At 46.9% G+C, this 24462-nt stretch overlaps 2 protein-coding genes across 3 annotated transcripts in view; both read left to right on the forward strand.

Moving 5' to 3' along the window:
• LOC111840727 (bone morphogenetic protein receptor type-2-like) overlaps nucleotides 1–4603 on the forward strand; it is a 45344-nt gene extending 40741 nt beyond the window's left edge. The window contains exons 16-18 of the mRNA XM_072714633.1: nucleotides 61–233; nucleotides 324–1678; nucleotides 3410–4603. Of these exons, the coding sequence (XP_072570734.1) occupies nucleotides 61–233; nucleotides 324–1678; nucleotides 3410–3693 (1812 nt within the window). The 3' untranslated portion in view covers nucleotides 3694–4603. The remainder of the gene's footprint in view (nucleotides 1–60; nucleotides 234–323; nucleotides 1679–3409) is intronic.
• Nucleotides 4604–8167: 3564 nt separating this feature from the next.
• Nucleotides 8168–24462, forward strand: part of LOC111840651 (protein FAM117B-like) — a 28504-nt gene continuing 12209 nt past the window's right edge. Inside the window, exons 1-5 of one of the 2 annotated variants that reach the window (XM_072714643.1) lie at nucleotides 8168–8826; nucleotides 9118–9204; nucleotides 13819–13988; nucleotides 19490–19582; nucleotides 21948–22061. In XM_072714643.1, coding sequence (XP_072570744.1) covers nucleotides 8403–8826; nucleotides 9118–9204; nucleotides 13819–13988; nucleotides 19490–19582; nucleotides 21948–22061 — 888 coding nt within the window. In that variant the 5' untranslated portion in view covers nucleotides 8168–8402. Of the gene's footprint in view, nucleotides 9205–13818; nucleotides 13989–19489; nucleotides 19583–21947; nucleotides 22062–24462 lie in introns of both variants that reach the window. The other variant, XM_072714641.1, reaches the window with a different exon arrangement.

A 24462-nucleotide genomic window follows, 5' to 3' on the forward strand; every position in this document is an offset into this window, starting at 1 on the left:
CCAGCCCCCATAATTACTGCGTGCTTTCTTATGGTGGTGCATGTGTGATTCCCCTTTTAGGCCGTGCGCTCCCTAAAGGAGACCGTCGAGGACTGCTGGGACCAGGATGCAGAAGCGAGGCTCACTGCCCAGTGCGCCGAGGAGCGTATGGCGGAGCTTCTCGTTATATGGGACCGTAACAAGTCTGTCAGTCCCACTGTCAACCCCATGAGCACTGCTGTGCAGAACGAGAGGTAGCCCAGACTGAATATGGATATTATTAATGTTCATGGTTAATGCTGCTCAGTGGTATTCCATGTTTCTGACATACCATCTCTTTACAGAAACTTGTCCCACAGTCGCAGGGTTGCAAAGATGGGGCCTTATCCTGACTTCTCAACCTCCTCATACATTGAGGACCATGAAACCATGGTGAAGAACCTACCAAGTGACCTCTCAAATTCAGGCACCTGCTCTGTTAATGGACTGGGCAGCATCAGCAATGGGATGTCTGGTGGAGGAGAGAAGAACCGGAACTCCATCAATTACGAGCGTCAACAAGCCCAGGCCCGGCTGCCGAGCCCAGAGACTGGTGGACCCAGCCTGTCCACCACCTCAACCACCTCCACTACCACCACTACCACTGCTACTACCACTGGTTTGATGTCTGGCACAACCATGGCAACCATTTCTGAGTCAGACTGCCCTGATAATGGACCAGCCAATGGGATGCCTGTTTGTCTGCAGCTGACAGAGGAGGACCTAGAGACAACTAAGCTAGATCCTAAGGAAGTGGACAAGAACCTGAAAGAGAGTTCTGACGAGAACCTGATGGAGCACTCTCAAAAGCAATTCAGTGCTCCAGACCCACTCAGCTCTGGCAGCTCCAATTTGCTGTACCCTCTCATTAAGCTGGCTGCTGAGGTCTCAGGGGCCAATGGGACTGGAGGACTGGTACAGGCTGACCCAGCAGTACCCGCCGGCATAGCCTGTGACCCCCCTGCAGCTGTGTTTCCCTTGCCTAAGCAGCAGAATCTGCCTAAACGACCCAGCAGCCTGCCGCTCAACACCAAAAACCCAGCCAAGGACTCCTCCTTGCGCCTCAGGTTTAGCAAACTCGGCAAGTCCAACCTGAAGCAAGTGGAGACAGGTGTGGCCAAGATAAACACCAGCAGTGGTGCTGAGCCGCACCTGGTCATGGTCACCAACCACGGGCAGGGAAGTCGGGGGACAGGGAATGGATACGCGGGCCTGTCGTCTTCCAGGGGCACTCAGTACGGCAACGTGAACCCAGCTGGTCCCCAGGTGGATGGGACTGCCCCACTGCTGCAGACCCAGCTCAGTGGCGAGGACAACCGCCTCAACATCAACTGCAGCCCTGATGAGCACGAGCCCCTGCTGAGGGGGGAGCAGCCCGCTGCCAGAGAGCGGCAGCACGCCAGTCGCCCCAACACCAACAACAACAACAGCAACGGCAATGGCCAGGACGACGTGGGTAGCGGAAGGTCCTGTCCCACTGAGGAGGCTCCTGCAGCCCCACAAGCTGAAGCCCATGCCTCCGTTCCTCTCCCAGACCCTACTCCAGCACCCACAGAATCCCAAGAAAAGCCTGTACTGCGACCTCCCAAACCCAGGAGACCAGAACGGCCCAACTCCCTGGACCTGTCTGTTACCACCCTGGGATGCTCATCTGCCTTTGGTTTGTGTATTTGCTTTTCCCTCTGTTCATAATGTGTGTCCCGTTCTCTCGTTATCAAGCAGCAACGATGTGCTGTCCTGAGACAAGATGCACTACCTGGCCAAAAGTATATGGACACCCCCTTTAAGTTCAGTTGTTTGAGCCACGACCATTGCTAACAAGTGCATGCAATCACACACACAGCCAGACAATCATTGTTAGGTCTGCCCTGACCGGCTGTTATTTCTGTTATTGAAAAGTGGAATCGACTAGGTACATCCACAGCTCGGCTATGGAGAGGTAGGCTACACGGCTTGGCAGAGAGGGACCACAGAGTGCTGAAGCGTGTGGCACGTAAAAATGGGCCTTTGTGATGAATTGGAATGCAGACTGCACACCATGCCTTCTCGTCTGATATCAGTGCCTGTCCTCACTAATGCTCTTGTGGAAAGCATTGCCAGAAGAGTGACGGCTGTTATAGCAGCAACAGGGGGACCAACTCATAATAATCAATACTTTATTGTCCCCATGGGGAAATTCTTTATTCCTCCCTCAACTTGTGCTTTGTAGAGTAAGTTGTACACAAAGGGCAGCCACCCATAACAGCGCCCAGGGAGCTGAGGGCTAAGGGCCACGCTCAAGGACCCGCAGACGTGCGGAGGCTGGGTTTGAACCAGCAACTTTCTGATTACAGGCACTCAGGCTTAGCCCACTGAGCCTCACGCTGCCCCAACTCCATGTTAGTGCCCAAGGAAGGGGATGTTCAGCTAGCACATATAACTGTGACGGTGAGGTGTGCACATACGTTTGGCCAGATGGCGTATGGTTGCTTATTTCAAGATGAAAATTTGCAGGAAACAGTGTCATTGGTCAGTCCTGCTTCTTAAAGCAATGAGCTTGATAAGCCAAGAAATGGTCTGATTTAGTGACTGCTGTAACACCACAGTGATAATGGCTTAGCTCACTGAGCTCTGTTTGTCCGACTTTGCTGTGGACGAGGAAGGAAATTCCAGAGCTCTGATAAGCATCTGGAGAACGTTCCACAGTGCCTGGTGTCTGCGATACATAGGAAATGACGAGGGTGCCTCTGCTTAGTGGCGGGTGACACTCATGAGAAGGATGTCTTCAGATTTGTTAAAAGCAGGGAGAAACAAGGCGCAGAGAACCTGAAAGAGGCAAGCTGAATGAAGGCAACAAAAAGCCAGAGAGAGAGAGGATGAAACGTGTAAAACAACTCAAATGATTAATCAATCTTCAGGCAGATGCATGTGATTTGAGCTTAATAAAATTAAAGCCCCGAAAAAGTGGGCAGAATGTTTATGTACGTCGGTGTGTATAATATACACGTGTGTGATGGTTGGGTGGGGGGGGGGGGGGCTGAATGTATATGTGACATTGTGGGGACATTTATGGCTGTGGTTAAGGCTAGGTAAGGGTTGTCATTGTTAAGGTTAGGGTTTTTCCCACAAAGATATGAATAGTAACATGTGCGTGCGTATAAAGTGAAAATTCTTAAATCTGGATCGTCATTTATATTCGTTTTAAATGATTCTTTTAAATACTTATGTCCTAAACTTGTACAGCAGTATGAATACACAAAAAAATCCAATACCAGTCTAAAATCTACAACTCTTATATAGACACCCTATATACAGATTATGTTTTTGTGATTAAAATACATAAAATAATTCACTGCTCAGTCCTGTAAAACCAGAATCATGTTCCCATATATTTGTATATTTCTTTCTGTAGGTGAAGGAACCTTGCAGGATGAAAAGGCAGGATCTGGTGAGAAGATTAAGAGACGAGTGAAGACTCCTTACTCTCTGAAGGGCTGGCGCCCCTCCACCTGGGTCATCTCCACCGGCAGCCTGGATGCCGAGGTCAACAACAACCACAGGAGCATGTCCTTTAGAGAGAGCCAGCCACGGTCAACCGGAGGCCGGCCCAAACTCAGCACCGCTCTTGTGCCACAGGGAGCAGGTACCTCTGCCCCCACCCTGACCTCTGAGCCCCACAACATCACCTACTTGTAAATCATGACCTTCAGCAAAGGACAGATGTAACAGGAGCAGTTTTATTCACACCACGTTTTATTGTCCTACTATTTGAGGAGAATTCCACAAAAGAACCCAGATAAAATGAGGGCTTAGTTTGGGATTTTCACTATTCAACTTTAAAAATGTAAAGAAATTGCTTTAAAAAGTACCCTTCTATGCAGTAGTATTGGATGTGTTATTTTCAGTATATGTATCTGTATTTCTAATTTTTTGCACATTGTAAGAAGCTTAATCACATTTTGTCTTTGCCTTGTAAGCATGCAAAATACTGAAAAATAGTGGTCTTAAAATATAATTTATATATATATATATATATATATATATATATATATATATATATATACACACACACAATCCATGGACTGCTCATGTACTCATGTAAATTGATGTTTGTCCATTTTTTTTTTTTTTTTTAAAGTGGTCGACAAGGTTGTGCCCATAAATATTTTATGCAATGTACATACATATATTTGTTCCTGCTGTTGTCCTTCATTATGTATCATATGTAATCATGTGCAATGCACTTAAGCTTTAAGGTGCTGGTATTTAACAATGCTCTGTATTTTTCCCTGTATTTTTGTCATTGTGAGTAATGCACTTATGCCCCTTTGCAGCCCTGTATGTTTTCATCCACTCCCCCTCATGGGTAGAACACCTTGTTTGCTCACTAAAAAAGGGTCAAAATCCAAGGGATAAAAAAATCCTGGATAGTAATATGTGTTTGTTCAATTGGATAAATGAAAGCAGTCCTGTCTTTAAAAATGGCTTTAAAGCACTATTGAAACCTAGATGAAGGTTCTGTTACACAATAAGCAGTTTCTTTTGCAATCTGTCTTTACAATCCAATTCAGCCGTTCAATTCAATAGATGATCGGTATGGAAACTTCTCAGCGTCCTTGTTTTCTGTGCTGGAACCTTGGTGCCTTGCGCTGTCAGAGCCTGACATTGTATTTATGCTGTAAGCAAATGTCCATTTGGGTGCATGGAAGCCGCAACCCTTCTGTTACAGACCAATGAACTGCTGGTAGAGGATGGAGCATGTTAACAAAGTCACATGACACGCGGGTGGATGTTAACAAAGTCACATGACACGCGGGTGGATGTTAACAAAGTCACATGACACGCGGGTGGATGTTAACAAAGTCACATGACACGCGGGTGGATACAGGACCGGATTCAGCTACGGTTGCTTTTCTGTAATCCGTCGTTATTTCATTTTACAGTATGTGGATAGCTATGTTGACTTACTTGCCTTTGAATTCCATATGCTCATAGATAACACAGCAAACTCTTCTCACTTTTAATCTCTTCTGCCTGTATAATTCTAAAGCTTCAGTGTTTCTGAAGTTTTTTTTTTCTTTTAAAAGCAATGCATGCTATGGAGTGAGGTTCAAATCTGTTATTAATTTAATTCTTACAACTTCTCCCCCTCATGTGACATTTTGGAAAACCAGCAAGGCAGATGTGATTTGTTGGAATGGTCCCAGTCCAAGATGGTCTCTGTGCTGTTGGTTCACTTCAGTCAATAACAATTCTCAGAGCACCAAAAATGCAGGGATGTTTTGTAATGTTGTTTCCGTAATGTGTACGATTTTTCTTGTGCTGTACAATTATGCCATTTCCCTTTTTACTTTTTCACAAATCTTTTTTTTTTTAACATTTAAGTGGAATGAGCAGTCGCTGCTTATTGTTTTGGTTTCACCTTTGACACTGAAAATATAAAACTGCGTGATGTGTTCATGTCAAGGTTTTATAGAGGCTCTAGTTTCTTTCATAAATATTACCATTTCTGTTTTTAATCTAAATTTTACTACACAAATGATAGATAATGCCCCCTGTTGCATAATCACAGAATTGCAAATGACAACATATTCTGTATGTAACTGGCCTGTAGTTTAAAATCTTAGTTCATCTCCTCCAAGTACAATTAACCATTCTATTAATCATACCAGGTAGATAATTATGACCTGTGTACACTTTGCACAAGAGGAAAGGACTTTACTCAGTTAATGGACCAGGTTATCTGTTGCCCCCAGACATGAAATGTTTAGTTTCTGACCCTTCTTTTTTGCCCATTTATTAGTGCACAAACCTCATGACTGTATTTGTGTAATATAGGTTCATCACTTTATATAAATAGGCTTGTATATAATGCCTAATATGTTCTGTCCTACTCAGACACCCTTTCGGAGACTTTGAAGATTGTTTTGGGACCAGTAAGTACAGCAGCATCATATTGCTTTTATGAAAGTTCTGCCTGAAAATCTTCTGTATGACATTACTTCATGCTTTTTAAGGGAAAAATTCCAGTGACCTTCTATTAGACAAACAACGGTAAGATGGATGGAAAGGAAAATATGCTATTTTAAATAAAGAAGAACTTTATAGAAAGAACTGCTAATACACTAATATAAATTAATATTTTATTTGTATAAAAGTGGCTGTGTGTCAACTGAAGTAAATGTATAATAACAGAAGGTCTTATGTCCTGATTTTTAAATTTCAAAGAAATAAAATGAGCCATCGCTGAAATAACTGTGTTGGTGAAAGAAATGGACCTTAAGAACAGCCAGTTACACGAGAATGTGACAATGGTGCAATGGTCTTTTAAAAAGAGCTTTTATATTATCGTTAAATACCAAATGACACAAATTTGTTAGAGATTAAACTACATAACTACAGTGGGACATCACGAGAACTGCTGGTCGTTTTTATAATTTTGCTTATAAAAATGACTATTTAACGAGAGTCATGTTTATATAGATGGTTTATATGCGTGTTTTTTTTACTTAAAATGTAAAATGAGTAAGGCAGGTAGCGATTGAGTAAAGTTTAAAGGTTTATACGTGATATACCTTGCAAAAACCTAAAAAAAACATTTCAGATGTCGTTTTCATTAATGAAGGTAACCGAAGCCAAGCTATGATTCGCTGTTTGATGAAGCTGAAAATTCAAATAAATTGCAGGTGTTGCTGAGAAAGAACTAAGATGTATTAACGATACCTGATTACAGCCATTGCTGATAAACAAGTACTTCGCTGAGTTTTGCAGTTGTGATGGCTTAATAGTTAGGGAAGTGTATTTGTAATATAAAAGATTGCTGCTTTGAATCCCTGACCAGCAAGGTACCACCCGCAAGCACTGCTCTCTCGGTGCTGAATTAGCTGTCCCCCTGTTATGTCACATAGGGGCTAAATACAAAGAACCAATTTCTCGTTGTTGTGTGCTGTGATGTGTCAACAATGAAAACTACTCAATTTCTAATTCACTAAATTGGCGATTAACTATATTCATCGGGCTACGTTGATCAGTGTTTCCCCTATAATGATTCTGGGAATTTTTCGGTATCCAAATAAACCGCGAATATGGTGACCGACACGAAATGATTTTTCTGTTTAGACGTAGGATCCCCGCCACCCTGCATAGGACATAATTCATGGAACATGAATGGATGTATGTTTGGTTGTTTGACCACGAGATGGTGGTGTTACTTACATTAGCGACTTGTTTAGGAAAACAAAGTAGTAGTGAAGACACATGGTCCAAGGCAAACAGTATTCTGTACTATTGTCTATGAAATTCAGTAATCACGTAAGAGCGATATTTTACAAAAAGGATCTCAACGATAAAACTGCTAACGTATTTGAGACAGATTGTGTAACAATGAATTATATAATATTGTATCTGATTTAACGTGTTTTCGATTACCTAGCCATTTGTAGAATTGGAACGTATGTATGTCATAATTAGTGATCAGCAATATTAGTAGTATAGTTCTAAGAACTACTCAGTAAAAACGTGATTTAAACGGATGTACACATTTGTTTCCTGCGCTGAGCTGACTAGCATTACCGTACAGATTAAAACTACTCTGTCGGTAAAACATCGCCGTATACACAAACTTTCCGTATTATTTACACCTCCATCGTTGAAAATGCTTTAGCAACCAAATATAAGGAGGTCCTGCATTCTCCCCTCGTCATCTGCTACGTATGTTGTAAACATAAGACCAAGACTTGCAATCCACTTTAATTCTTTGGCAAGATGCCAATGAAATATAAACTGGAATCAAAGCCATTTTTCATGTCTATTGATGTAGAATTGATTAGTGAATTAAAGTTTTTGACTAATTGCGTTTGGGAATCAATTTCGGGGTATTTCTTGACATTATTTCTTGAAAAGAATTAAGCAGTTTGGTGGGTCCCCGAGGTTTATGCAGAATTATAAATGTAAAAAAAAATATGCAGCTTGGTGTTTGTCTCGCATAAACAAACCCAATAACAAACATAGAAAATATTTCATTGTAGACGCATGAAAAACACCCCAAATTTGGATATATGCGCCTTTAAGAAGCCAGAAAGTGTGAATTGACCAATGAGAAGTTGACATAGGTCTAGGATTAACCAATGAAACGAATGCAGGCTTAGAGTCAACGCTGTGTTGGCATGTTTCATAGCGTACTCCAAGTAATTCAGTACTAGTCTACCAGAGGTATTTGTGTGTGGAGGCTGCTGGTGTGTCATCAAAAAGGGAAACTGGTGGGAGTTGACAAATTAAATATCAGCAAAACAGGATAAACTAATAGCAATCGATACAAAGGATTTGCAAAATGGCTTGGTAAATAAAGACATCTTGTATTTATTTTTAAACGACAATGGCTTTGCTGGAATAAAATTCAGAATAAAATGTTTCAGAGAGTTCGAAGGAAAAGGTCGCCGACCACGAACAACGTTACGTCGTGTAGTGCAACCAGTGGAGCAGGCGCCGGTGGTTTAACTATCGATCCAAGAGTGGGCTCGGTTAGTCGGCTGCTGCCTATGAAAGCTGTCGTTCCGTTTCACCTGAACCCTGAATCACATCCTTCCCTGATAACGAAGTCTCTACGTGGTGCTTCTGGCAGCCCCACTCGCAGCAGCAACATCAATAACAGTGAAGGCGACGCGAAGTGCACGCGCGCGTCCACGTCACGCGCTTGCAGCCCAGCTCGTGCGATCCCCGACGCTCCCATTCATTCTGCGCTCTCCATCTCCACCATCGGCAGCCTTGCTTTCGCCGTTGCCACGCAGACTGTGACATCTTCATCGTCATCTTCGTCACCGTCACCCAGAGGTAGCCCCTTGCTCCGGCTTTCCACGCAAGACACGGTCGCAACACTTAAGGCGCAGTCGTCACTTGCAGCAGCCGCACCGCCGCAGCAATTCGCTGCTCATTCGTCGCAAAACGTCCACACCTACGGCAGCATCAGCACCTCGTCCCCATTTTTCATACCCGGAGGCACCCCTTCTTCTTTCCCCGTCGAGCAGCTGTGCTGTCTGCTCTACATCCCGGTGTCGATAACCTTATTGCAATCAACGCATTCATCATCTTCACCATCCCTGTCCTCCTCATCATCATCCTCAGGTAGCACCCGAGGAAGACTGCAGTACTTGCCAGAACACGACAGGCAATCACCAGGCAGACGAAGCCTCATTTCCCCAATCTGCAAAGGTATGATCTATGAGAAAATCAATCGTAAATAGTATAGTTACAATCATGCAGCAGAAGGGTTTTATATGCGCTCTTTGCATGCCGGCGCCATAATCAATGCACCGATTTAGCCATGGTGAAGCCAGTGGTGCGGATGCATAGCGTGCAAGGAGATAAACAACTCGCACATAGAGCATTTGGGGGAATCGAGCCTAAATTGTGTTATGCTTATGTTGTTTTGATACACCTTTTTGAGCGTTTTCGGATTTTATTTTGCCTTTTGCACGATTGTATTAGGCCAGTCGCAATGTTAGAAGCGCGATCAATCACGCACCGTTTTATTGTGTATCGATTCAGAGCTTTTATTAATTGTAATAACTGAAGATGTCTGCTGCAATGAGCCAGTGTTCGGACCGGTTTCCTTTTTTTGTTTTGTTTTTTTGTTGTTGTTTGTTTTGGTTATTATTATTTTTAACAGTCATTTGCATTTCCAGTAATCGTAATGGTTGAGATTAATGTTGTAATGTCTTAGTCGTCGATGCCATTACAAGATGCGGTTCTCTCACAAAAGCCTTTGCTGGCAGCATGGAGCAGAACAGCTCCCATCTGCTGTGGTACAGTGTGGGGGGAGGGGCAGGGAGTTCACCAGGAGCAGGCAAAAACCATATCAGTATCGCTGCTCGCTTTTATTATGGTCCATATACAAAGAGCCGTTTGTCCGATTACTGACCAGTGGAATGACGGATAAGAAATCTACGATCAAAACGTGACCAGTGATAAAAGCCAAGCAAGGCGATGGAGGTGAAAGATGGAGGAGGAAGTGAATGAATGGTGGATGGGCTAAGTGTTTGTGTAGTCAGAGGACACCTTGCCCAGAATGGCTCCATCTCCGTTGCCCCTCCTTGGCGGAGAGCTGTTACCACCGGGTGTAAAAAAGCACCCCGGTGCTGCCTTCGCAATCTTCGCGTGTAACGTCCATGTTTGCAAACGCATTAACGGAGTATTGGGTATTCCTGGGAGCCGATAAAGCTCTCGTCTGCGCCTGCTGCATATGGTGTAAACAACAGACCCACTCCTGTAATCCTCCTTACTCGGTCCCTTTTCTTCTGTTATCATACGTTCAGGGAGGGTCATGGTGATGTATTCAACCCATTTTCATGATATATTTAAAGTATTTATTATTAAAATATAGGCTAAGTGAGTGTATTTGTGTATGGGGAGGGTGTTATAATGGCAAACATTTGTGGCTACATTTGTGCCCACATAGTGCCCTTCTGCACCCTATATGGAAAGTGATTAAAGTTGAAATTCATTGAATTGCTTCAGTATGATAATGAATAGATGAGTTCATGTGAAAAGTGCTACAATACACAGGTGGACAGCTAGCATTGCAGGTCACCTCAGCAACCTGCTTGACTTGGGCAAGGTTTCGCTCTTACACACTGACATAAGGCTCAGTGGCTTGTACACAGGTTGTAAATTCAGGGTCGAAAAACAAATAGTGCTGATAATACATTCTTTACCTTGATGGATTCAATCTGAGAAGAGAATAATACAAGTTTATGCAATTGGGGCTCTGCTGGGTCAGGTTAACGGTGGTGGAAGAGCAGGCTGGGGCAAAGTGTGAGCCTCACTATTGCAGGAATGACTGTAATAGTCTGTCTGAGGCACGGCTGTAGGTTAACGGTCTAGTAACGAGCTTTCAAAGGCTGGCAGAGTACAAAAGGTCAAATGTTTGCAGTAGAACGGCAGTTTTGCAAAGGCATCTGGCGCAGATCAGTGGTTTACGTGTGAGACTGTGCTGTAAGGGGGATCTTCCCTGGAAGCTGAGTTTGTGACATTCAGGTGGGTTAGTAAACACTCTGGTACCGGCAGACTCCTGATGTAAACAGTTGCTATTTGATTCCATGTCTGACTTGGACTATCGATTCCTCCTACACAAAGTATTTCCATGGGTTTTTATTCTACGAATGCTGTCCACCCTCTATCTGGCATTTATTTAAGAAATAGAAATATTTATAGAAATATTTACATTTATATTGCATTCGTTTGTTTGGCAGGTGCTTTCATTCAAAGCACCGTAGAGTTTCAGAATGCAGATCAGGCGGTCCCAAGAGGGCCTTACTGCAGACCCCATCTATAGTGGCATGCTGGCTTAATAGAATATCTGTGTTTCCCAATCCGGTCCTCAGGGACCCACCGACAGTCTAAGTTTTTGCTCCCTCCCAGTCTGACAGGGAGCTTGGAGGGAGCAAAAACATGGACCGACTTTGGGTCCATGAAGACCGGGTTGGGAAACCCTGTAATATTTTTATCTGATGCAAAATCCTCCCTCCTTCATGATCATATATATTTTACATGTAATAGTGGTATAGAATGTAAATCAAACAGATGTCTGCAATCTGGTGAAAATGGCTGCCTGTTCTGTTATATTACATTTACGGCAACCAGAAACTTTTTATTTTGTGTGATGCTGTTGAGAATTCTCCATATACTTGTCAGTAGTTGGTTGATCAAAGGTAACTTTCTGCCTCTAAATTTCACAGGGGTGATGCATTGCGAAATATTCCCTCTCCAGTCTGCAGAATAGACTCCAGGTCGCTCTTTAGAGTGGCATATTTAGGTGTTAATGCCAGCTGTAGAAAGGACAAACTCCGCTCTCAGGCATTCGCTTGAACGTTACCGAGAATTCATTAGAAGATTTTTTTCCCCCATTGTCTTCAGGATTAGAAAGGATAACACTGGGACACGCTGGTAGCGATGGATGCTAAACTGAACAACAATCCTCCCTTTGGCAAAATGACATGGGGACAAGCCTGCTTCCCTTTTCTTCTGCATTGCATTGTTTCCTGCAGTCCTGCTGTGAAAGCCAGTGCAACAGCGCGCGCGCGCGCGTGTGTGTGTGTGTGTGTGTGTGTGTGTGTGTGTGTGTGTGTGTGTGTACGAGTACGAGAGCTGTTTAGGGCACGCACAGGAGTCTACATTGAGGATTGTATACATCCAACTGTTAAGTTTGTCATATGAAATCTGAATGAGCAAATAGTCCATAGACATTTGTTACATGCATATAGAAATGTGGATTGATATAAATTGCAAGTGCATGTGTTTTCCTACCAGTCTCTCACTGTACACATGGGAAAGGCATTTCTGCTAAGAGCAGCTACTTCTTAGTGCGGTGTATCATGTGCAGTGATACTGCTGCATATTCACTTTGGGGTGATGTAATTCATGACGCTATTGGGCCCATGTATCTAGATGCGATACGGGATTGGTTGGAGTTTAGTGCCTTGCCTTATTATGGGACCCTCTTATGATTTAAACCAGGAGCTTTGATTTGTGAATTAATGTCCTTAATCACTACTCCACCTGCTGTGCATTCTTTCAGTTGAGCACCCGTCTTAAGGGCTAAGGGCAGAGGGGCAGACTGGGGGCCATTCAAATTGGGCCCCATGTCCGTCTGCTGTCCTTAGTATAAGATGCGGTAATGCATTGAAGCTGGTGTACATGAGCAGAATGCAGGGCACCTTGGAGGCGGAGTGCATGCACAGAGTCACTTGAGGCATAAGATTTCTTAGAAGCAAACAAATACAAACAGTATGACATGAAGAAGAGGTTGCATTAATCCTCTCTGTCTGGGAAACCGTGAAGACTGAACTCAGAAATTTAAGAAGACCTGCCTTAGAAGTTTTATTTCTGCTTTTCATTTTATATTCTCTCTTGTTCATAAAATAAATCAGAAGTTGGATGCAACCGTAAACCACAAAATCACTTTAATGGAAAACAGGGGTTTTGATGGTATTTTGGCAGCTTTGTGTAAAGTCGGTGTTTGGTTTAGCCTCTAGCAGCTGTCTTTAAAAATCTGTTCAGGGACATTTACAAGGGAGCCGTGGTGGTATGTAGATGCGAATGGGGTCAGACAGGAAAACAGGCAAAGATGGGAGTTTGGGCATTCAGACTCACCAAGAAAGACATGCTTTGGTGTATTTAATTTGCTGACAGCTTTAACTGAGAATTGAGAATCATTTATTTAAAAAAATTACCAGGTGTAAAAGCATTGCACCATGTGCCTTGCATGGAAGGAAAATGAAACAGGGTCTTTTGTCCCCTGGTGACATGGAGAATTTAGGGGAACAGACAGAATGGAGGGTGGAGACAGAGGGAGCCAAAATGGAGGAGGTGGGAGGGTGGTAGGACCTGTGGGTAAACCAGTGCAGGCTGAACAAACACAGGCCTGGCCATGCTGCCGCTGACCATGCATTAATAAGGGTTAGATTCATTTAAAAGGATTGTTTGACTGCCGAACTACAGGCAGAGATTAGGAGGGGGTTTAATCTGGGGCTCCAGTGATTTGTGGAAGAAACGGTTTATTGGACGTCGGGATTGTTGGCATCAACGCTGGATCCAGTGGAAGCCAATGAAATGTCAGCATTTAGGATTTTTTTGTGTGTAGCTAAGTATATGGAAATGAGCGACCTTGGTTTGGCTGCCATGCGTGCTTGTACTTACTCTCTGTTCTGTTATTAATTTCCTTTGCCTTTTTTTTCCACTGTGTAATGCTCTTCCCCATCCCAGTTCCTGCCATTTACCTCCCTCTTTTTCTCAATGGTCTCTTTCTTACCCCCCCACCCCTTGCAGAGAGGGCCAAACAGCCTCCCGCGGCTCCTGCACCGGCCTGCCCCGTGGGCAGTGGGCTCCGCCGCACCTCCTCGCTGGATACACTCACTGGTTCTTACCTGGCGGGGCACTGGCCTCGGGACGACAGCAGCATCCAGTGTGCACCCTGCATGCGGGACAAGGCCACTCAGGTAAATCCTGGCCATGTCCACACAAACCACACCCCCTCACTGCCCATGCCCTTCACTGGCTATGCCCCTCACTGGCTATGCCCACCCACGGCCATGCCTCTCAGGGGGTGCTGTGGCATGCGAGTGACTCCTCGTCATACCGTTAACATACCATCGCCTCTGAACAGGCTTGTTGTTTTCAACTGGTTTGTATTAATTCGACTGAAGCCACCAGAAACTCTTTCCTGCTGAATCTGCCATTTAGAACAATTCAGGACAATATCCCGAGTTAAATTACGGCTGTTTCCGGTAATCTGTGTAAGAGTTGTTTGCAAAAGTGTGTGTTTTTTTTTATTATTTTTATTTTTGATATCACCCCACAAGTAGTATTTCTGTTCATTCTCTGCATTAAATTAAAGATGTTTGTGACACAGCAACAATATGAGTACATTTCTGATGAATCACCTTTTTTACTTCTACCCTAAAGTAGTAGCTTATAACTTTAAAGCTGCTTTGTTTTTTGTGTTTGTCCCCATTTTTTAGAACTGCTCCTATCACTCCTTTGGTTTTACAGTCTTGTGCCTTAATAGTGTGTGTTTGTGTAACGTGTAACACTTAAGGCCAAATGTAGGTTTTCAGATTCAGGGTTTTTTGTTTTTATGATCTTGTGTATTTATTTGCAGTTGTGTATGGGGCATCCTCAGTTTATTTTAACTGCCATTTGCAGTCCTGGGCTCTCTGGTCCTTAGCCTGAGTTGGGGATTCTCTGCTCTGTCAGTAGCCTGTAAAAGGGAGGAAAAAATCAACATAATCATCACAAAAATACATTTCCTTGGCAGACGGCCTTTGTTTAAATGACCCAGAACAAGCAGATTTCCATCTGCGGGGGTAATAGTCTCAAGTTGGGGGGGGCTCTTCCCCGTGTGAGCTGATCAAGGGAAAAGCTGAAAAAACACAGCATAGTACATGCATTTCAATGCACAGGGGAGACTTTTAGGGCATTAAAACGATGTATCTCGTTAAGGAGACACCTAAGTAGTTTTGTGTCTGTGTGTGTCTCTGTGTGTGTTGTGTGCACATGTGCAGGCATGCATGTATGCATGCCATACATGCAAGCCTGCAAGGGCCTTGCTGACACAGTGAGAGAGAGAAGAGATCAGTTTTTATAAAGATCCATTGAAGTGTGGTCCACTTGATGACTTGAATGCTCTCAGTATTCTGCAGATCTCTGTGCTGGTTGCAGCTGCGATACTTTCTAATGAGAAGGGGCCGTTTTTTTGTCATGTAAATCCCCCCCCCCCCCAACAAACTCAAATCTGAACTTTTTTTTTGACACTTGCGCGTTTTGAGAGTCTTAAGTGAATTTGCAGCTGGCAGTTGTCGGGCTAAAACAGGCTTTCGCGTTTATTGCGCACGGCGCTGAGGCCCAGGTCCGAATAATGGCTCCACTCGGGAGAAATTCTTGGCCTTTTGTTCACGTCCGTGTCTTAGAAGGAACAAAGCAGAGGAAGAGGGTGGGGGGTGTTTATAAAAGAGGGATTATACACAGAGCCCATCATACTGTCTGTAAGAGTATAAGGAAATCCAGCGTCTGCTTCCTGAGCCCAGCCATCGCGCCGCCCGGCGACGTCCTTCAGACACTGGCAGGCTCTGCATTACAGACGCGCCGGGCCATCGCGCCGCCCGGCGACGTCCTTCAGACACTGGCAGGCTCTGCATTACAGACGCGCCGGGCCATCGCGCCGCCCGGCGACGTCCTTCAGACACTGGCAGGCTCTGCATTACAGACGCGCCGGGCCATCGCGCCGCCCGGCGACGTCATTCAGACACTGGCAGGCTCTGCATTACAGACGCGCAGTGTGGCACCGCCACAGGTCGTTGTTTGTGTAGCTTTTTGCATTTGTTTTTAACTAGGTCAAGTTCACAATGACCGTGTCCTCCGCACCACCCCCACGGCTTGCAGTCAGCGTGCCACTTGGGTCTTGATGCTGTGGCGCAGAAGTTTCATTTAGGTGGGAGCCGGGTCCTGTAAATGCAGCGATTGTGACAGGACCAGACCGCGGTGCCCCCCCAGGTCGAAGTAGCGAGACCCTGCAACAGCCGATTCTATTTGTGTTTGACCCCCCCACATCTTTGTGTCTAAGTCTGTGTGTGTGTGTGTGTGTGTGTGTGTGTGTGTGTGTGTGCGCGCGCGCTCCAGTGTCATGGTGATTGTTTTCAGGCCTCTGCCAAAGTGTCATAAAAATGCTGGTAAGATGACATTATACATTACAGATGTTATAGTAACTTTGATTATTAGTATTTTTTCGAATCATTTATTTGCAGGAAATATTTGCAGTGTTTGGGATTCTTGCTTTAAACCCTGTGTGAATTAAATACACCACGGTACAAATACAATTTTTTTGCAAAATAGTCAGTGGTGGAATTGTAATTATCTTAAGTTAATACATAGCAGTACAGATGTAATGATGGTGAGGTGCATCAGGGTACAGTGTAATCACATTAAGTAAATGCAGGGCAGCTCACATTTAACTGCTCGAAAAGTCTACGGTGTTGTAAATATCATCAAGCAAACTGACTACACAGTGCAGGGGAGTAATTGCAGTGTTAAGGATGTCAGGGGCTGTTTTAGGGAGTGATGCACTGCAGCTGGCTGCTTTGGGGGGGGCAGCCCCTTTCTCACTCTCCTCTCTTTTCCTGGCCTCTCCACCCCTCTCCTTTCCTCTGCTCTCCTCTCCTTTCTTGGCCTCTCCTCTTTTTTCCTGGCCTCTCCTCTTTTTTCCTGGCCTCTCCTCCCCTCTCCTCTCCTCTCTTTTCCTGGCCTCTCCTCCCCTCTCCTCTCCTCTCTTTTCCTGGCCTCTCCTCCCCTCTCCTCTCTTTTCCTGGCCTCTCCACCCCTCTCGTTTCCTCTCCTCTTCTCTCCTCTCTTCACGGGCAGGTGTGCTGAGAGTCATGCACGCACCTCCACAGGAAGCTACCGGCTGCCGTAGGAATGTTTCAGAATAAAGTCATATGGGTGTGTTCACAGACTTTCTGGATGGTCATTAGTTTTTATAGGGAGGGGGGCAATTTGGAGCCCATTTTCTGCCAAATAACTTAAGAATGATTAAAGTAAGTTGTTGGTATGTGGCTGGCTTGTAAATTTACTGCATGCTGTTTTTAGTGTTATTCCCTGTGTGGGTGTGTGCGTGCACCTATGTATGTATGTCAGAGGCAGAGTGTCTGGGTGTATAGAAAAAGTAGCTGTGTCTGGTGAACCATGGGGTCAATACTATGTCTTTTATGGCACTTCAGCAGAAGTTTCTCTGAAATTTACCTCCATGTTATTGTGCTACAGCCAGGCTGGCAGCAGCTGGAGGAATATTCCAGCAGAGTCTGTGTGCTGTGACACAGCCGGACCGTCCCCTCTCTCAGCCTGTGTGCTGTGACACAGCCGGACCGTCCCCTCTCTCAGTCTGTGTGCTGTGACACAGCCGGACCGTACCCTCTATCAGCCTGTGTGCTGTGACACAGCCGGGCCGTCCCCTCTCTCAGTCTGTGAGCTGTGACACAGCCGGACCGTCCCCTCTCTCAGCCTGTGTGCTGTGACACAGCCGGGCCGTCCCCTCTCTGTCTGTGAGCTGTGACACAGGCGGACCATCCCCTCTCTCAGTCTGTGTACTGTGACACAGCCGGACCGTCCCCTCTCTCAGCCTGTGTGCTGTGACACAGCCGGACCGTCCCCTCTCTCCGCCTGTGTACTGTGTGACACAGCCGGGCCGTCCCCTCTCTCAGCCTGTGTGCTGTGACACAGCCGGATCGTCCCCTCTCTCAGCCTGTGTGCTGTGTGACACAGCCGGACCGTCCCCTCTCCCAGCCTGTGTGCTGTGTGACACAGCCGGACCGTCCCCTCTCTCAGCCTGTGTGCTGTGTGACACAGCCGGACCGTCCCCTCTCTCAGCCTGTGTGCTGTGTGACACAGCCGGACCGTCCCCTCTCTCAGCCTGTGTGCTGTGTGACACAGCCGGACCGTCCCCTCTCTCAGCCTGTGTGCTGTGTGACACAGCCAGACCGTCCCCTCTTTCAGTCTGTGTTATTTACTGATTTTATCTTGCCCTCTGATGAATGCACTAAACGAAGTGGGGAGGGCTGATGTGAAGGTTGGGGACACTCATCTTCACATTTCACATATTTTTGATCCTTCCTTAACTGCCCAGTTTTAAGGAACTTGATTGAATTAGTGTATTAAGACAGAATTTTGACTTTTTAAAAGTCTGTTTCCCAAGTAGAAAGTAAGATGGTTTAACCCCCCCCCCCCCCCCCATCAAGCCCTGACACATCGCTACAGTCGATGAACCATGACTGTGTACCATGAGGTACTGGTACCACTGAGAGACCGTGCACCTCAGCTGGCCTCCTTGCTTAGAGGGGACGGGAGACGTTGCTGGTGAGAAGGTGTCTGGCAGCCGCAGCGCTGTCCCATGCTCCATAAACGCTTTACAAACGCCGCCGTAAGCTTCACAGAGATTTGTGGGCGAGCCGCAAACACTTTGGTCATGCAGAAGCTGGCAGATTGTCCGTTTACTTTTTCCATTCCAGCTTTTACAGTTAGCAGACATGTTCAGGCCAGGAGTCACTCAAAACATGTGCATGAGCACAGACTGAAGAGTTTCAAAAGTCACCAACACTACATTCATGTCACACTTAATTTAGCCTAAAATGCTTAATTAGGCGCTGATAGTCAGATATCCCGTGACGCCGTCAGTGCCCGGTTAGCTGACTCTTCTGTTCTATCTGAGGCTTTTATTTTGCCTTTTTTCTTTTTAATTGTTGCTCTGATTCGGGACCCTCAGTATCTCCCCCGTCACTCACCCAGTCCCGTTTCTTATGGGGCGCCCTTTGTATTGAACTTGACAGTGATGTTTTGTACACCTCCTCCCCCCATCTCCTCAGTCTGCTTTTTCTCAGGATGATCTTAGTGTGTGTGTGTGTCTCTGTGTCTGTGTCAGTGTGTGTGTGTGTGTGTTTTTACCTTATGGGGACCAGTTTCCATGACTCCAATGATAAAACTAAAAATTCAAAAACTCTTGTATTTTCTTTGGTTACTTATGGTTAGGGCTGGATAGGGGTTAAGGTTGTCATAGTTAGCATTAGCATTTTTCCCATAGAAATGAATGAGCGGTCCCCAAAAAGATATGATTGCATGACTCTGTGTGCGTATGTGTGTGTGTGTGTGTGTGAGAGAGAGAGAGAGAGAGAGAGAGAGAGAGAGATTGAGGTTGAGCAACACCCCCTAGCTGTGTCTGGGAGACAGAGGACCACCTTGTCGACATGCTACAGATGATGATGCTTTGCAGGCCACCCCCCTTGCCCCTTGGGGGGCCTTCATGCCTGAGCCCGCCCTAAAACCACAGGGCTTAGCGTCATCTATAAACCGCTTGGCCTGAGTCTTTTCAAATGATGGTTGTGGGTTTGTCAGACGCTGCGGGCCCCTGCCATGTCTGACCCGGCTCCACCCCCCACCCCCCCCCCCGTCTCTGCAGACCCCCAAAGCCTGGGCAGATGAGTGTTCGGAGAAGAGGAGGAGCTCCCACAAGCGCTCGGCCTCCTGGGGGAGCACCGACCAGCTTAAGGAGGTCAGGGACACTTGTGGCCTCGTCTGCCCCCCCCCCTTTGTTCCATTCAGTAAGGGTTAAAGCGGTGCCCCTGCTGCCTACCCCGGCCGGGTCACCCCATATCATTACCATATTAATCTGCATCTGCTCCCCCTCCCCATGCATGTCCTCCGTTTGTCTGCCGGATAGTCTCCGGATAGTCTCCGGATAGTCTCCCCTCTGCCACCTCGTCTCCTCTTGTTTTTTGCTCCCATTCATGCTTCTCCAGCACTTTGCCGTCTCTAACTGTTTCTGACCGACATGTGACCTTCCATCTGACTGCTCAGCCCATGTGACCTTCCGTCTGACTGTTCCGCCCATGTGACCTTCCGTCTGACTGCTCCGCCCATGTGACCTTTTCCGTCTGACTGTTCCGCCCATGTGACCTTCCGTCTGACAGCTCCGCCCATGTGACCTTCCGTCTGACTGTTCCGCCCATGTGACCTTCCGTCTGACTGTTCCGCCCATGTGACCTTCCGTCTGACTGTTCCGCCCATGTGACCTTCCGTCTGACAGCTCCGCCCATGTGACCTCCCGTCTGACTGCTCCGCCCATGTGACCTTCCGTCTGACTGCTCCGCCCATGTGACCTCCCGTCTGACTGCTCCGCCCATGTGACTTCCCGTCTGAATGCTCCGCCCATGTGACCTCCCGTCTGACTGCTCCGCCCATGTGACCTCCCGTCTGACTGTTCCGCCCATGTGACCTTCCGTCTGACTGCTCCGCCCATGTGACCTTCCGTCTGACTGTTCCGCCCATGTGACCTTCCGTCTGACAGCTCCGCCCATGTGACCTTCCGTCTGACTGCTCCGCCCATGTGACCTTCCGTCTGACTGCTCCGCCCATGTGACCTTCCGTCTGACTGCTCCGCCCATGTGACCTCCCGTCTGAATGCTCCGCCCATGTGACCTCCCGTCTGACTGCTCCGCCCATGTGACCTCCCGTCTGACTGTTCCGCCCATGTGACCTCCCGTCTGACTGCTCCGCCCATGTGACCTTCCGTCTGACTGTTCCGCCCATGTGACCTTCCGTCTGACAGCTCCGCCCATGTGACCTTCCGTCTGACTGCTCCGCCCATGTGACCTTCCGTCTGACTGCTCCGCCCATGTGACCTTCCGTCTGACTGTTCCGCCCATGTGACCTTCCGTCTGACTGCTCCGCCCATGTGACCTCCCGTCTGACTGCTCCGCCCATGTGACCTCCCGTCTGACTGCTCCGCCCTTTCCGCTGCCATGCTGCCTCAGGGGTCACGGCGATGATAGTCACATATGAAAGTGTCTTTCCTCTGAAGCACAGCGCATTCGCTGGCCGCAGAGCAAGCGGTCGGAGGGGCAGGCGTCACCAGGCATGGGAGACCTCTGGAGTATTCCGGAGCATTCCATAGTCACAGTTTCACAGATCGACTCCCAGTTATAAACTTACAAAAATGTGTGTGCTGATGATGCTTCATAATTATAAGTTATTATGTATAAATTATACATGTTGAACTTTCCAATATATTAACTCAGAAAACTGAGAAAAGTGTACGAAATACTGTTATAATGCTATATAGATAAAATAACAACATAAAATTTACTGTTTACCATTTTAATTTTAAACAAATAAGAAAAAGTGAAAATCTCAGCACTGGTTAGACACACAAACTAAATGTATAAGTTGTTCTATGTGAGTGGAGTGGTTTCCAGCAGGCAGTGTGATCTAGGCACTGGGTCTGGGCTGTAAACATACACAAACCTCTTCACATCTTTATGCAAGTTGTTTCAAGTCCTGTTCCTCGTCTTTGTTAATATGAACCATGAAGGTGTCCAGTCCCATTGTAAACACCAAACCAAAGCGAATGTGTGTGGGGCTTTGCCTGACTCACACGCCTGCTGGGTTTGAACGAGGACAACAACAAATACTTCCGGGAGGTGTTCGTTACACATTTGCTGCCCTTGCTTGCTCATATTTGCAACCCAACTCGACATAGCAGTTGTGCACAAAGGCTTGTGTATATATATGTGTAAAACTGAACACGACTGTATTAAGAATAAGGTAACTGTACCCTGATATTCCAGTACTATCCACAGATCATAACTGTATCCCTGACATACCTATGGCCTGTGAGAGCTTGATACCATCAATAAGGCGTGGTCTCCAGTGCAAATCAGAGGAGAATCTCACCGGGAGTGAAAAGTAGTCGTCACACTGGAATGTTCTATCACGTTACTGCTGAACGGTTGCTGTTTGATTACAGACGGTGCAGAGAGGCCCTGAGCTTATACCATTTTCCACAGGTAGGAGTATGTGTGTGTGAATGTGCCATGCGATCATATCTCTCCATTGCTGTCGCTCTGCCCCCCCACCAGATCGCTAAGCTGCGGCAGCAGCTGCAGCGCAGCAAACACAACAGCCGGCGGCACCGCGACAAGGAGCGCAAGTCCGCCTTCAACGGCAACCATGTGGTGATCAGCCAGTCACAGGTGAGTGTGTGCACCTTGTGCGTGTGTGTGTGTGTGTGTGTGTGTGTATGTGTGCGTGCGCTGATGAGCTCACAGTATATTGTGAGGGTGTGGCATTGCGTGGTCACATGAGGTCTGTCAGGAAGCTGTCATAGTGGAACACAAGCACACGCAGCAAGACGGTGCTGTCAGAGGTCATGACCTTCAGCTAAGTATACAGGCATATCACCTTTTATCAGTCTAACCTGCTTTTACAAATGTGCTCTCAATAGTACGTTTGCACTTTTCCTCGGTTCAACCTGATTTGCTGTTTGTTTAGCTTTATCACTGTAGAAAATGTCTTTTGTGGTAACTTTAGGTCTCTGTAATTCATCATTATAGGTGATTTTCATCATTTCTGGGTCACTGAATCCCCCGATACCTTGCTAAAAAAAAATATTATTTACATATTCAAAAGCACCCCATGGCTCTGTTTTGTTAGCTATCTATATGAGTACACTGCTAACTTACTGGTACTGCAGTGTGGTCCCCTCTTACCCCACCTGAGTCTTTTATGTGGTGTGGCCCCTCTTACCCCACCTGAGTCTTTTATGTGGTGTGGCCCCTCTTACCCCACCTGAGTCTTTGCTGTGGTGTGGCCCCTCTTACCCCACCTGAGTCTTTGCTGTGGTGTGGCCCCTCTTACCCCACCTGAGTCTTTTATGTGGTGTGGCCCCTCTTACCCCACCTGAGTCTTTTATGTGGTGTGCCCCCCCCCCCCTCTGACCCCACGTGAGTCTTTGCTGCGGTGTGGCCTCTTCTTACCCCACCTGAGTCTTTTATGTGGTGTGGCCCCTCTTACCCCACCTGAGTCTTTGCTGTGGTGTGGCCTCTTCTTACCCCACCTGAGTCTTTTATGTGGTGTGGCCCCTCTTACCCCACATGAGTCTTTGCTGTGGTGTGGCCCCCTCTTGCCCCACCTGAGTCTTTTATGTGATGTGGCCCCTCTTACCCCACCTGAGTCTTTTATGTGGTGTGGCCCCCCCTCTTACCCCACATGAGTCTTTGCTGTGGTGTGGCCTCTTCTTACCCCACCTGAGTCTTTGCTGTGGTGTGGCCCCCTCTTGCCCCACCTGAGTCTTTTATGTGGTGTGGCCTCTTCTTACCCCACCTGAGTCTTTTATGTGGTGTGGCCTCTTCTTACCCCACCTGAGTCTTAGCTGTGGTGTGGCCTCTTCTTACCCCACGTGAATCTTTGCTGTGGTGTGGCCTCTTCTTACCCCACGTGAGTCTTTGCTGTGGTGTGGCCCCCCTATTACCCCACCTGAGTCTTTTATGTGGTGTGGCCTCTTCTTACCCCACCTGAGTCTTAGCTGTGGTGTGGCCTCTTCTTACCCCACGTGAGTCTTTGCTGTGGTGTAGCCTCTTCTTACCCCACCTGAGTCTTTTATGTGGTGTGGCCCCCCTATTACCCCACGTGAGTCTTTGCTGTGGTGTGGCCTCTTCTTACCCCACGTGAGTCTTTGCTGTGGTGTGGCCTCTTCTTACCCCACCTGAGTCTTTGCTGTGGTGTGTCCCCTCTTACCCCACATGAGTCTTTGCTGTGGTGTGGCCTCTTCTTACCCCACCTGAGTCTTTGCTGTGGTGTGGCCCCTCTTACCCCGCCTGAGTCTTTTATGTGATGTGGCCCCCCTCTTACCCCACCTGAGTCTTAGCTGTGGTGTGTCCCCTCTTACCCCACGTGAGTCTTTGCTGTGGTGTAGCCTCTTCTTACCCCACCTGAGTCTTTTATGTGGTGTGGCCTCTTCTTACCCCACGTGAGTCTTTGCTGTGGTGTGGCCTCTTCTTACCCCACCTGAGTCTTTGCTGTGGTGTGTCCCCTCTTACCCCACATGAGTCTTTGCTGTGGTGTGGCCTCTTCTTACCCCACCTGAGTCTTTGCTGTGGTGTGGCCCCTCTTACCCCGCCTGAGTCTTTTATGTGATGTGGCCTCTTCTTACTCTACCTGAGTCTTTTATGTGGTGTGGCCCCCCCTCTTACCCCATGTGAGTCTTTTTACCCCACGTGAGTCTTTGCTGTGGTGTGGCCTCTTCTTACTCTACCTGAGTCTTTTATGTGGTGTGGCCCCCTCTTACCCCATGTGAGTCTTTTTACCCCACGTGAGTCTTTGCTGTGGTGTGGTCTCTTCTTACCCCACATGAGTCTTTGCTGTGGTGTGGCCTCTTCTTACCCCACGTGAGTCTTTGCTGTGGTGTAGCCTCTTCTTACCCCACCTGAGTCTTTTATGTGGTGTGGCCCCCCTATTACCCCACGTGAGTCTTTGCTGTGGTGTGGCCTCTTCTTACCCCACGTGAGTCTTTGCTGTGGTGTGGCCTCTTCTTACCCCACCTGAGTCTTTGCTGTGGTGTGTCCCCTCTTACCCCACATGAGTCTTTGCTGTGGT

Source organism: Paramormyrops kingsleyae, chromosome 1, assembly GCF_048594095.1.
Source record: "Paramormyrops kingsleyae isolate MSU_618 chromosome 1, PKINGS_0.4, whole genome shotgun sequence".
Classification (NCBI taxonomy): domain Eukaryota; kingdom Metazoa; phylum Chordata; class Actinopteri; order Osteoglossiformes; family Mormyridae; genus Paramormyrops; species Paramormyrops kingsleyae.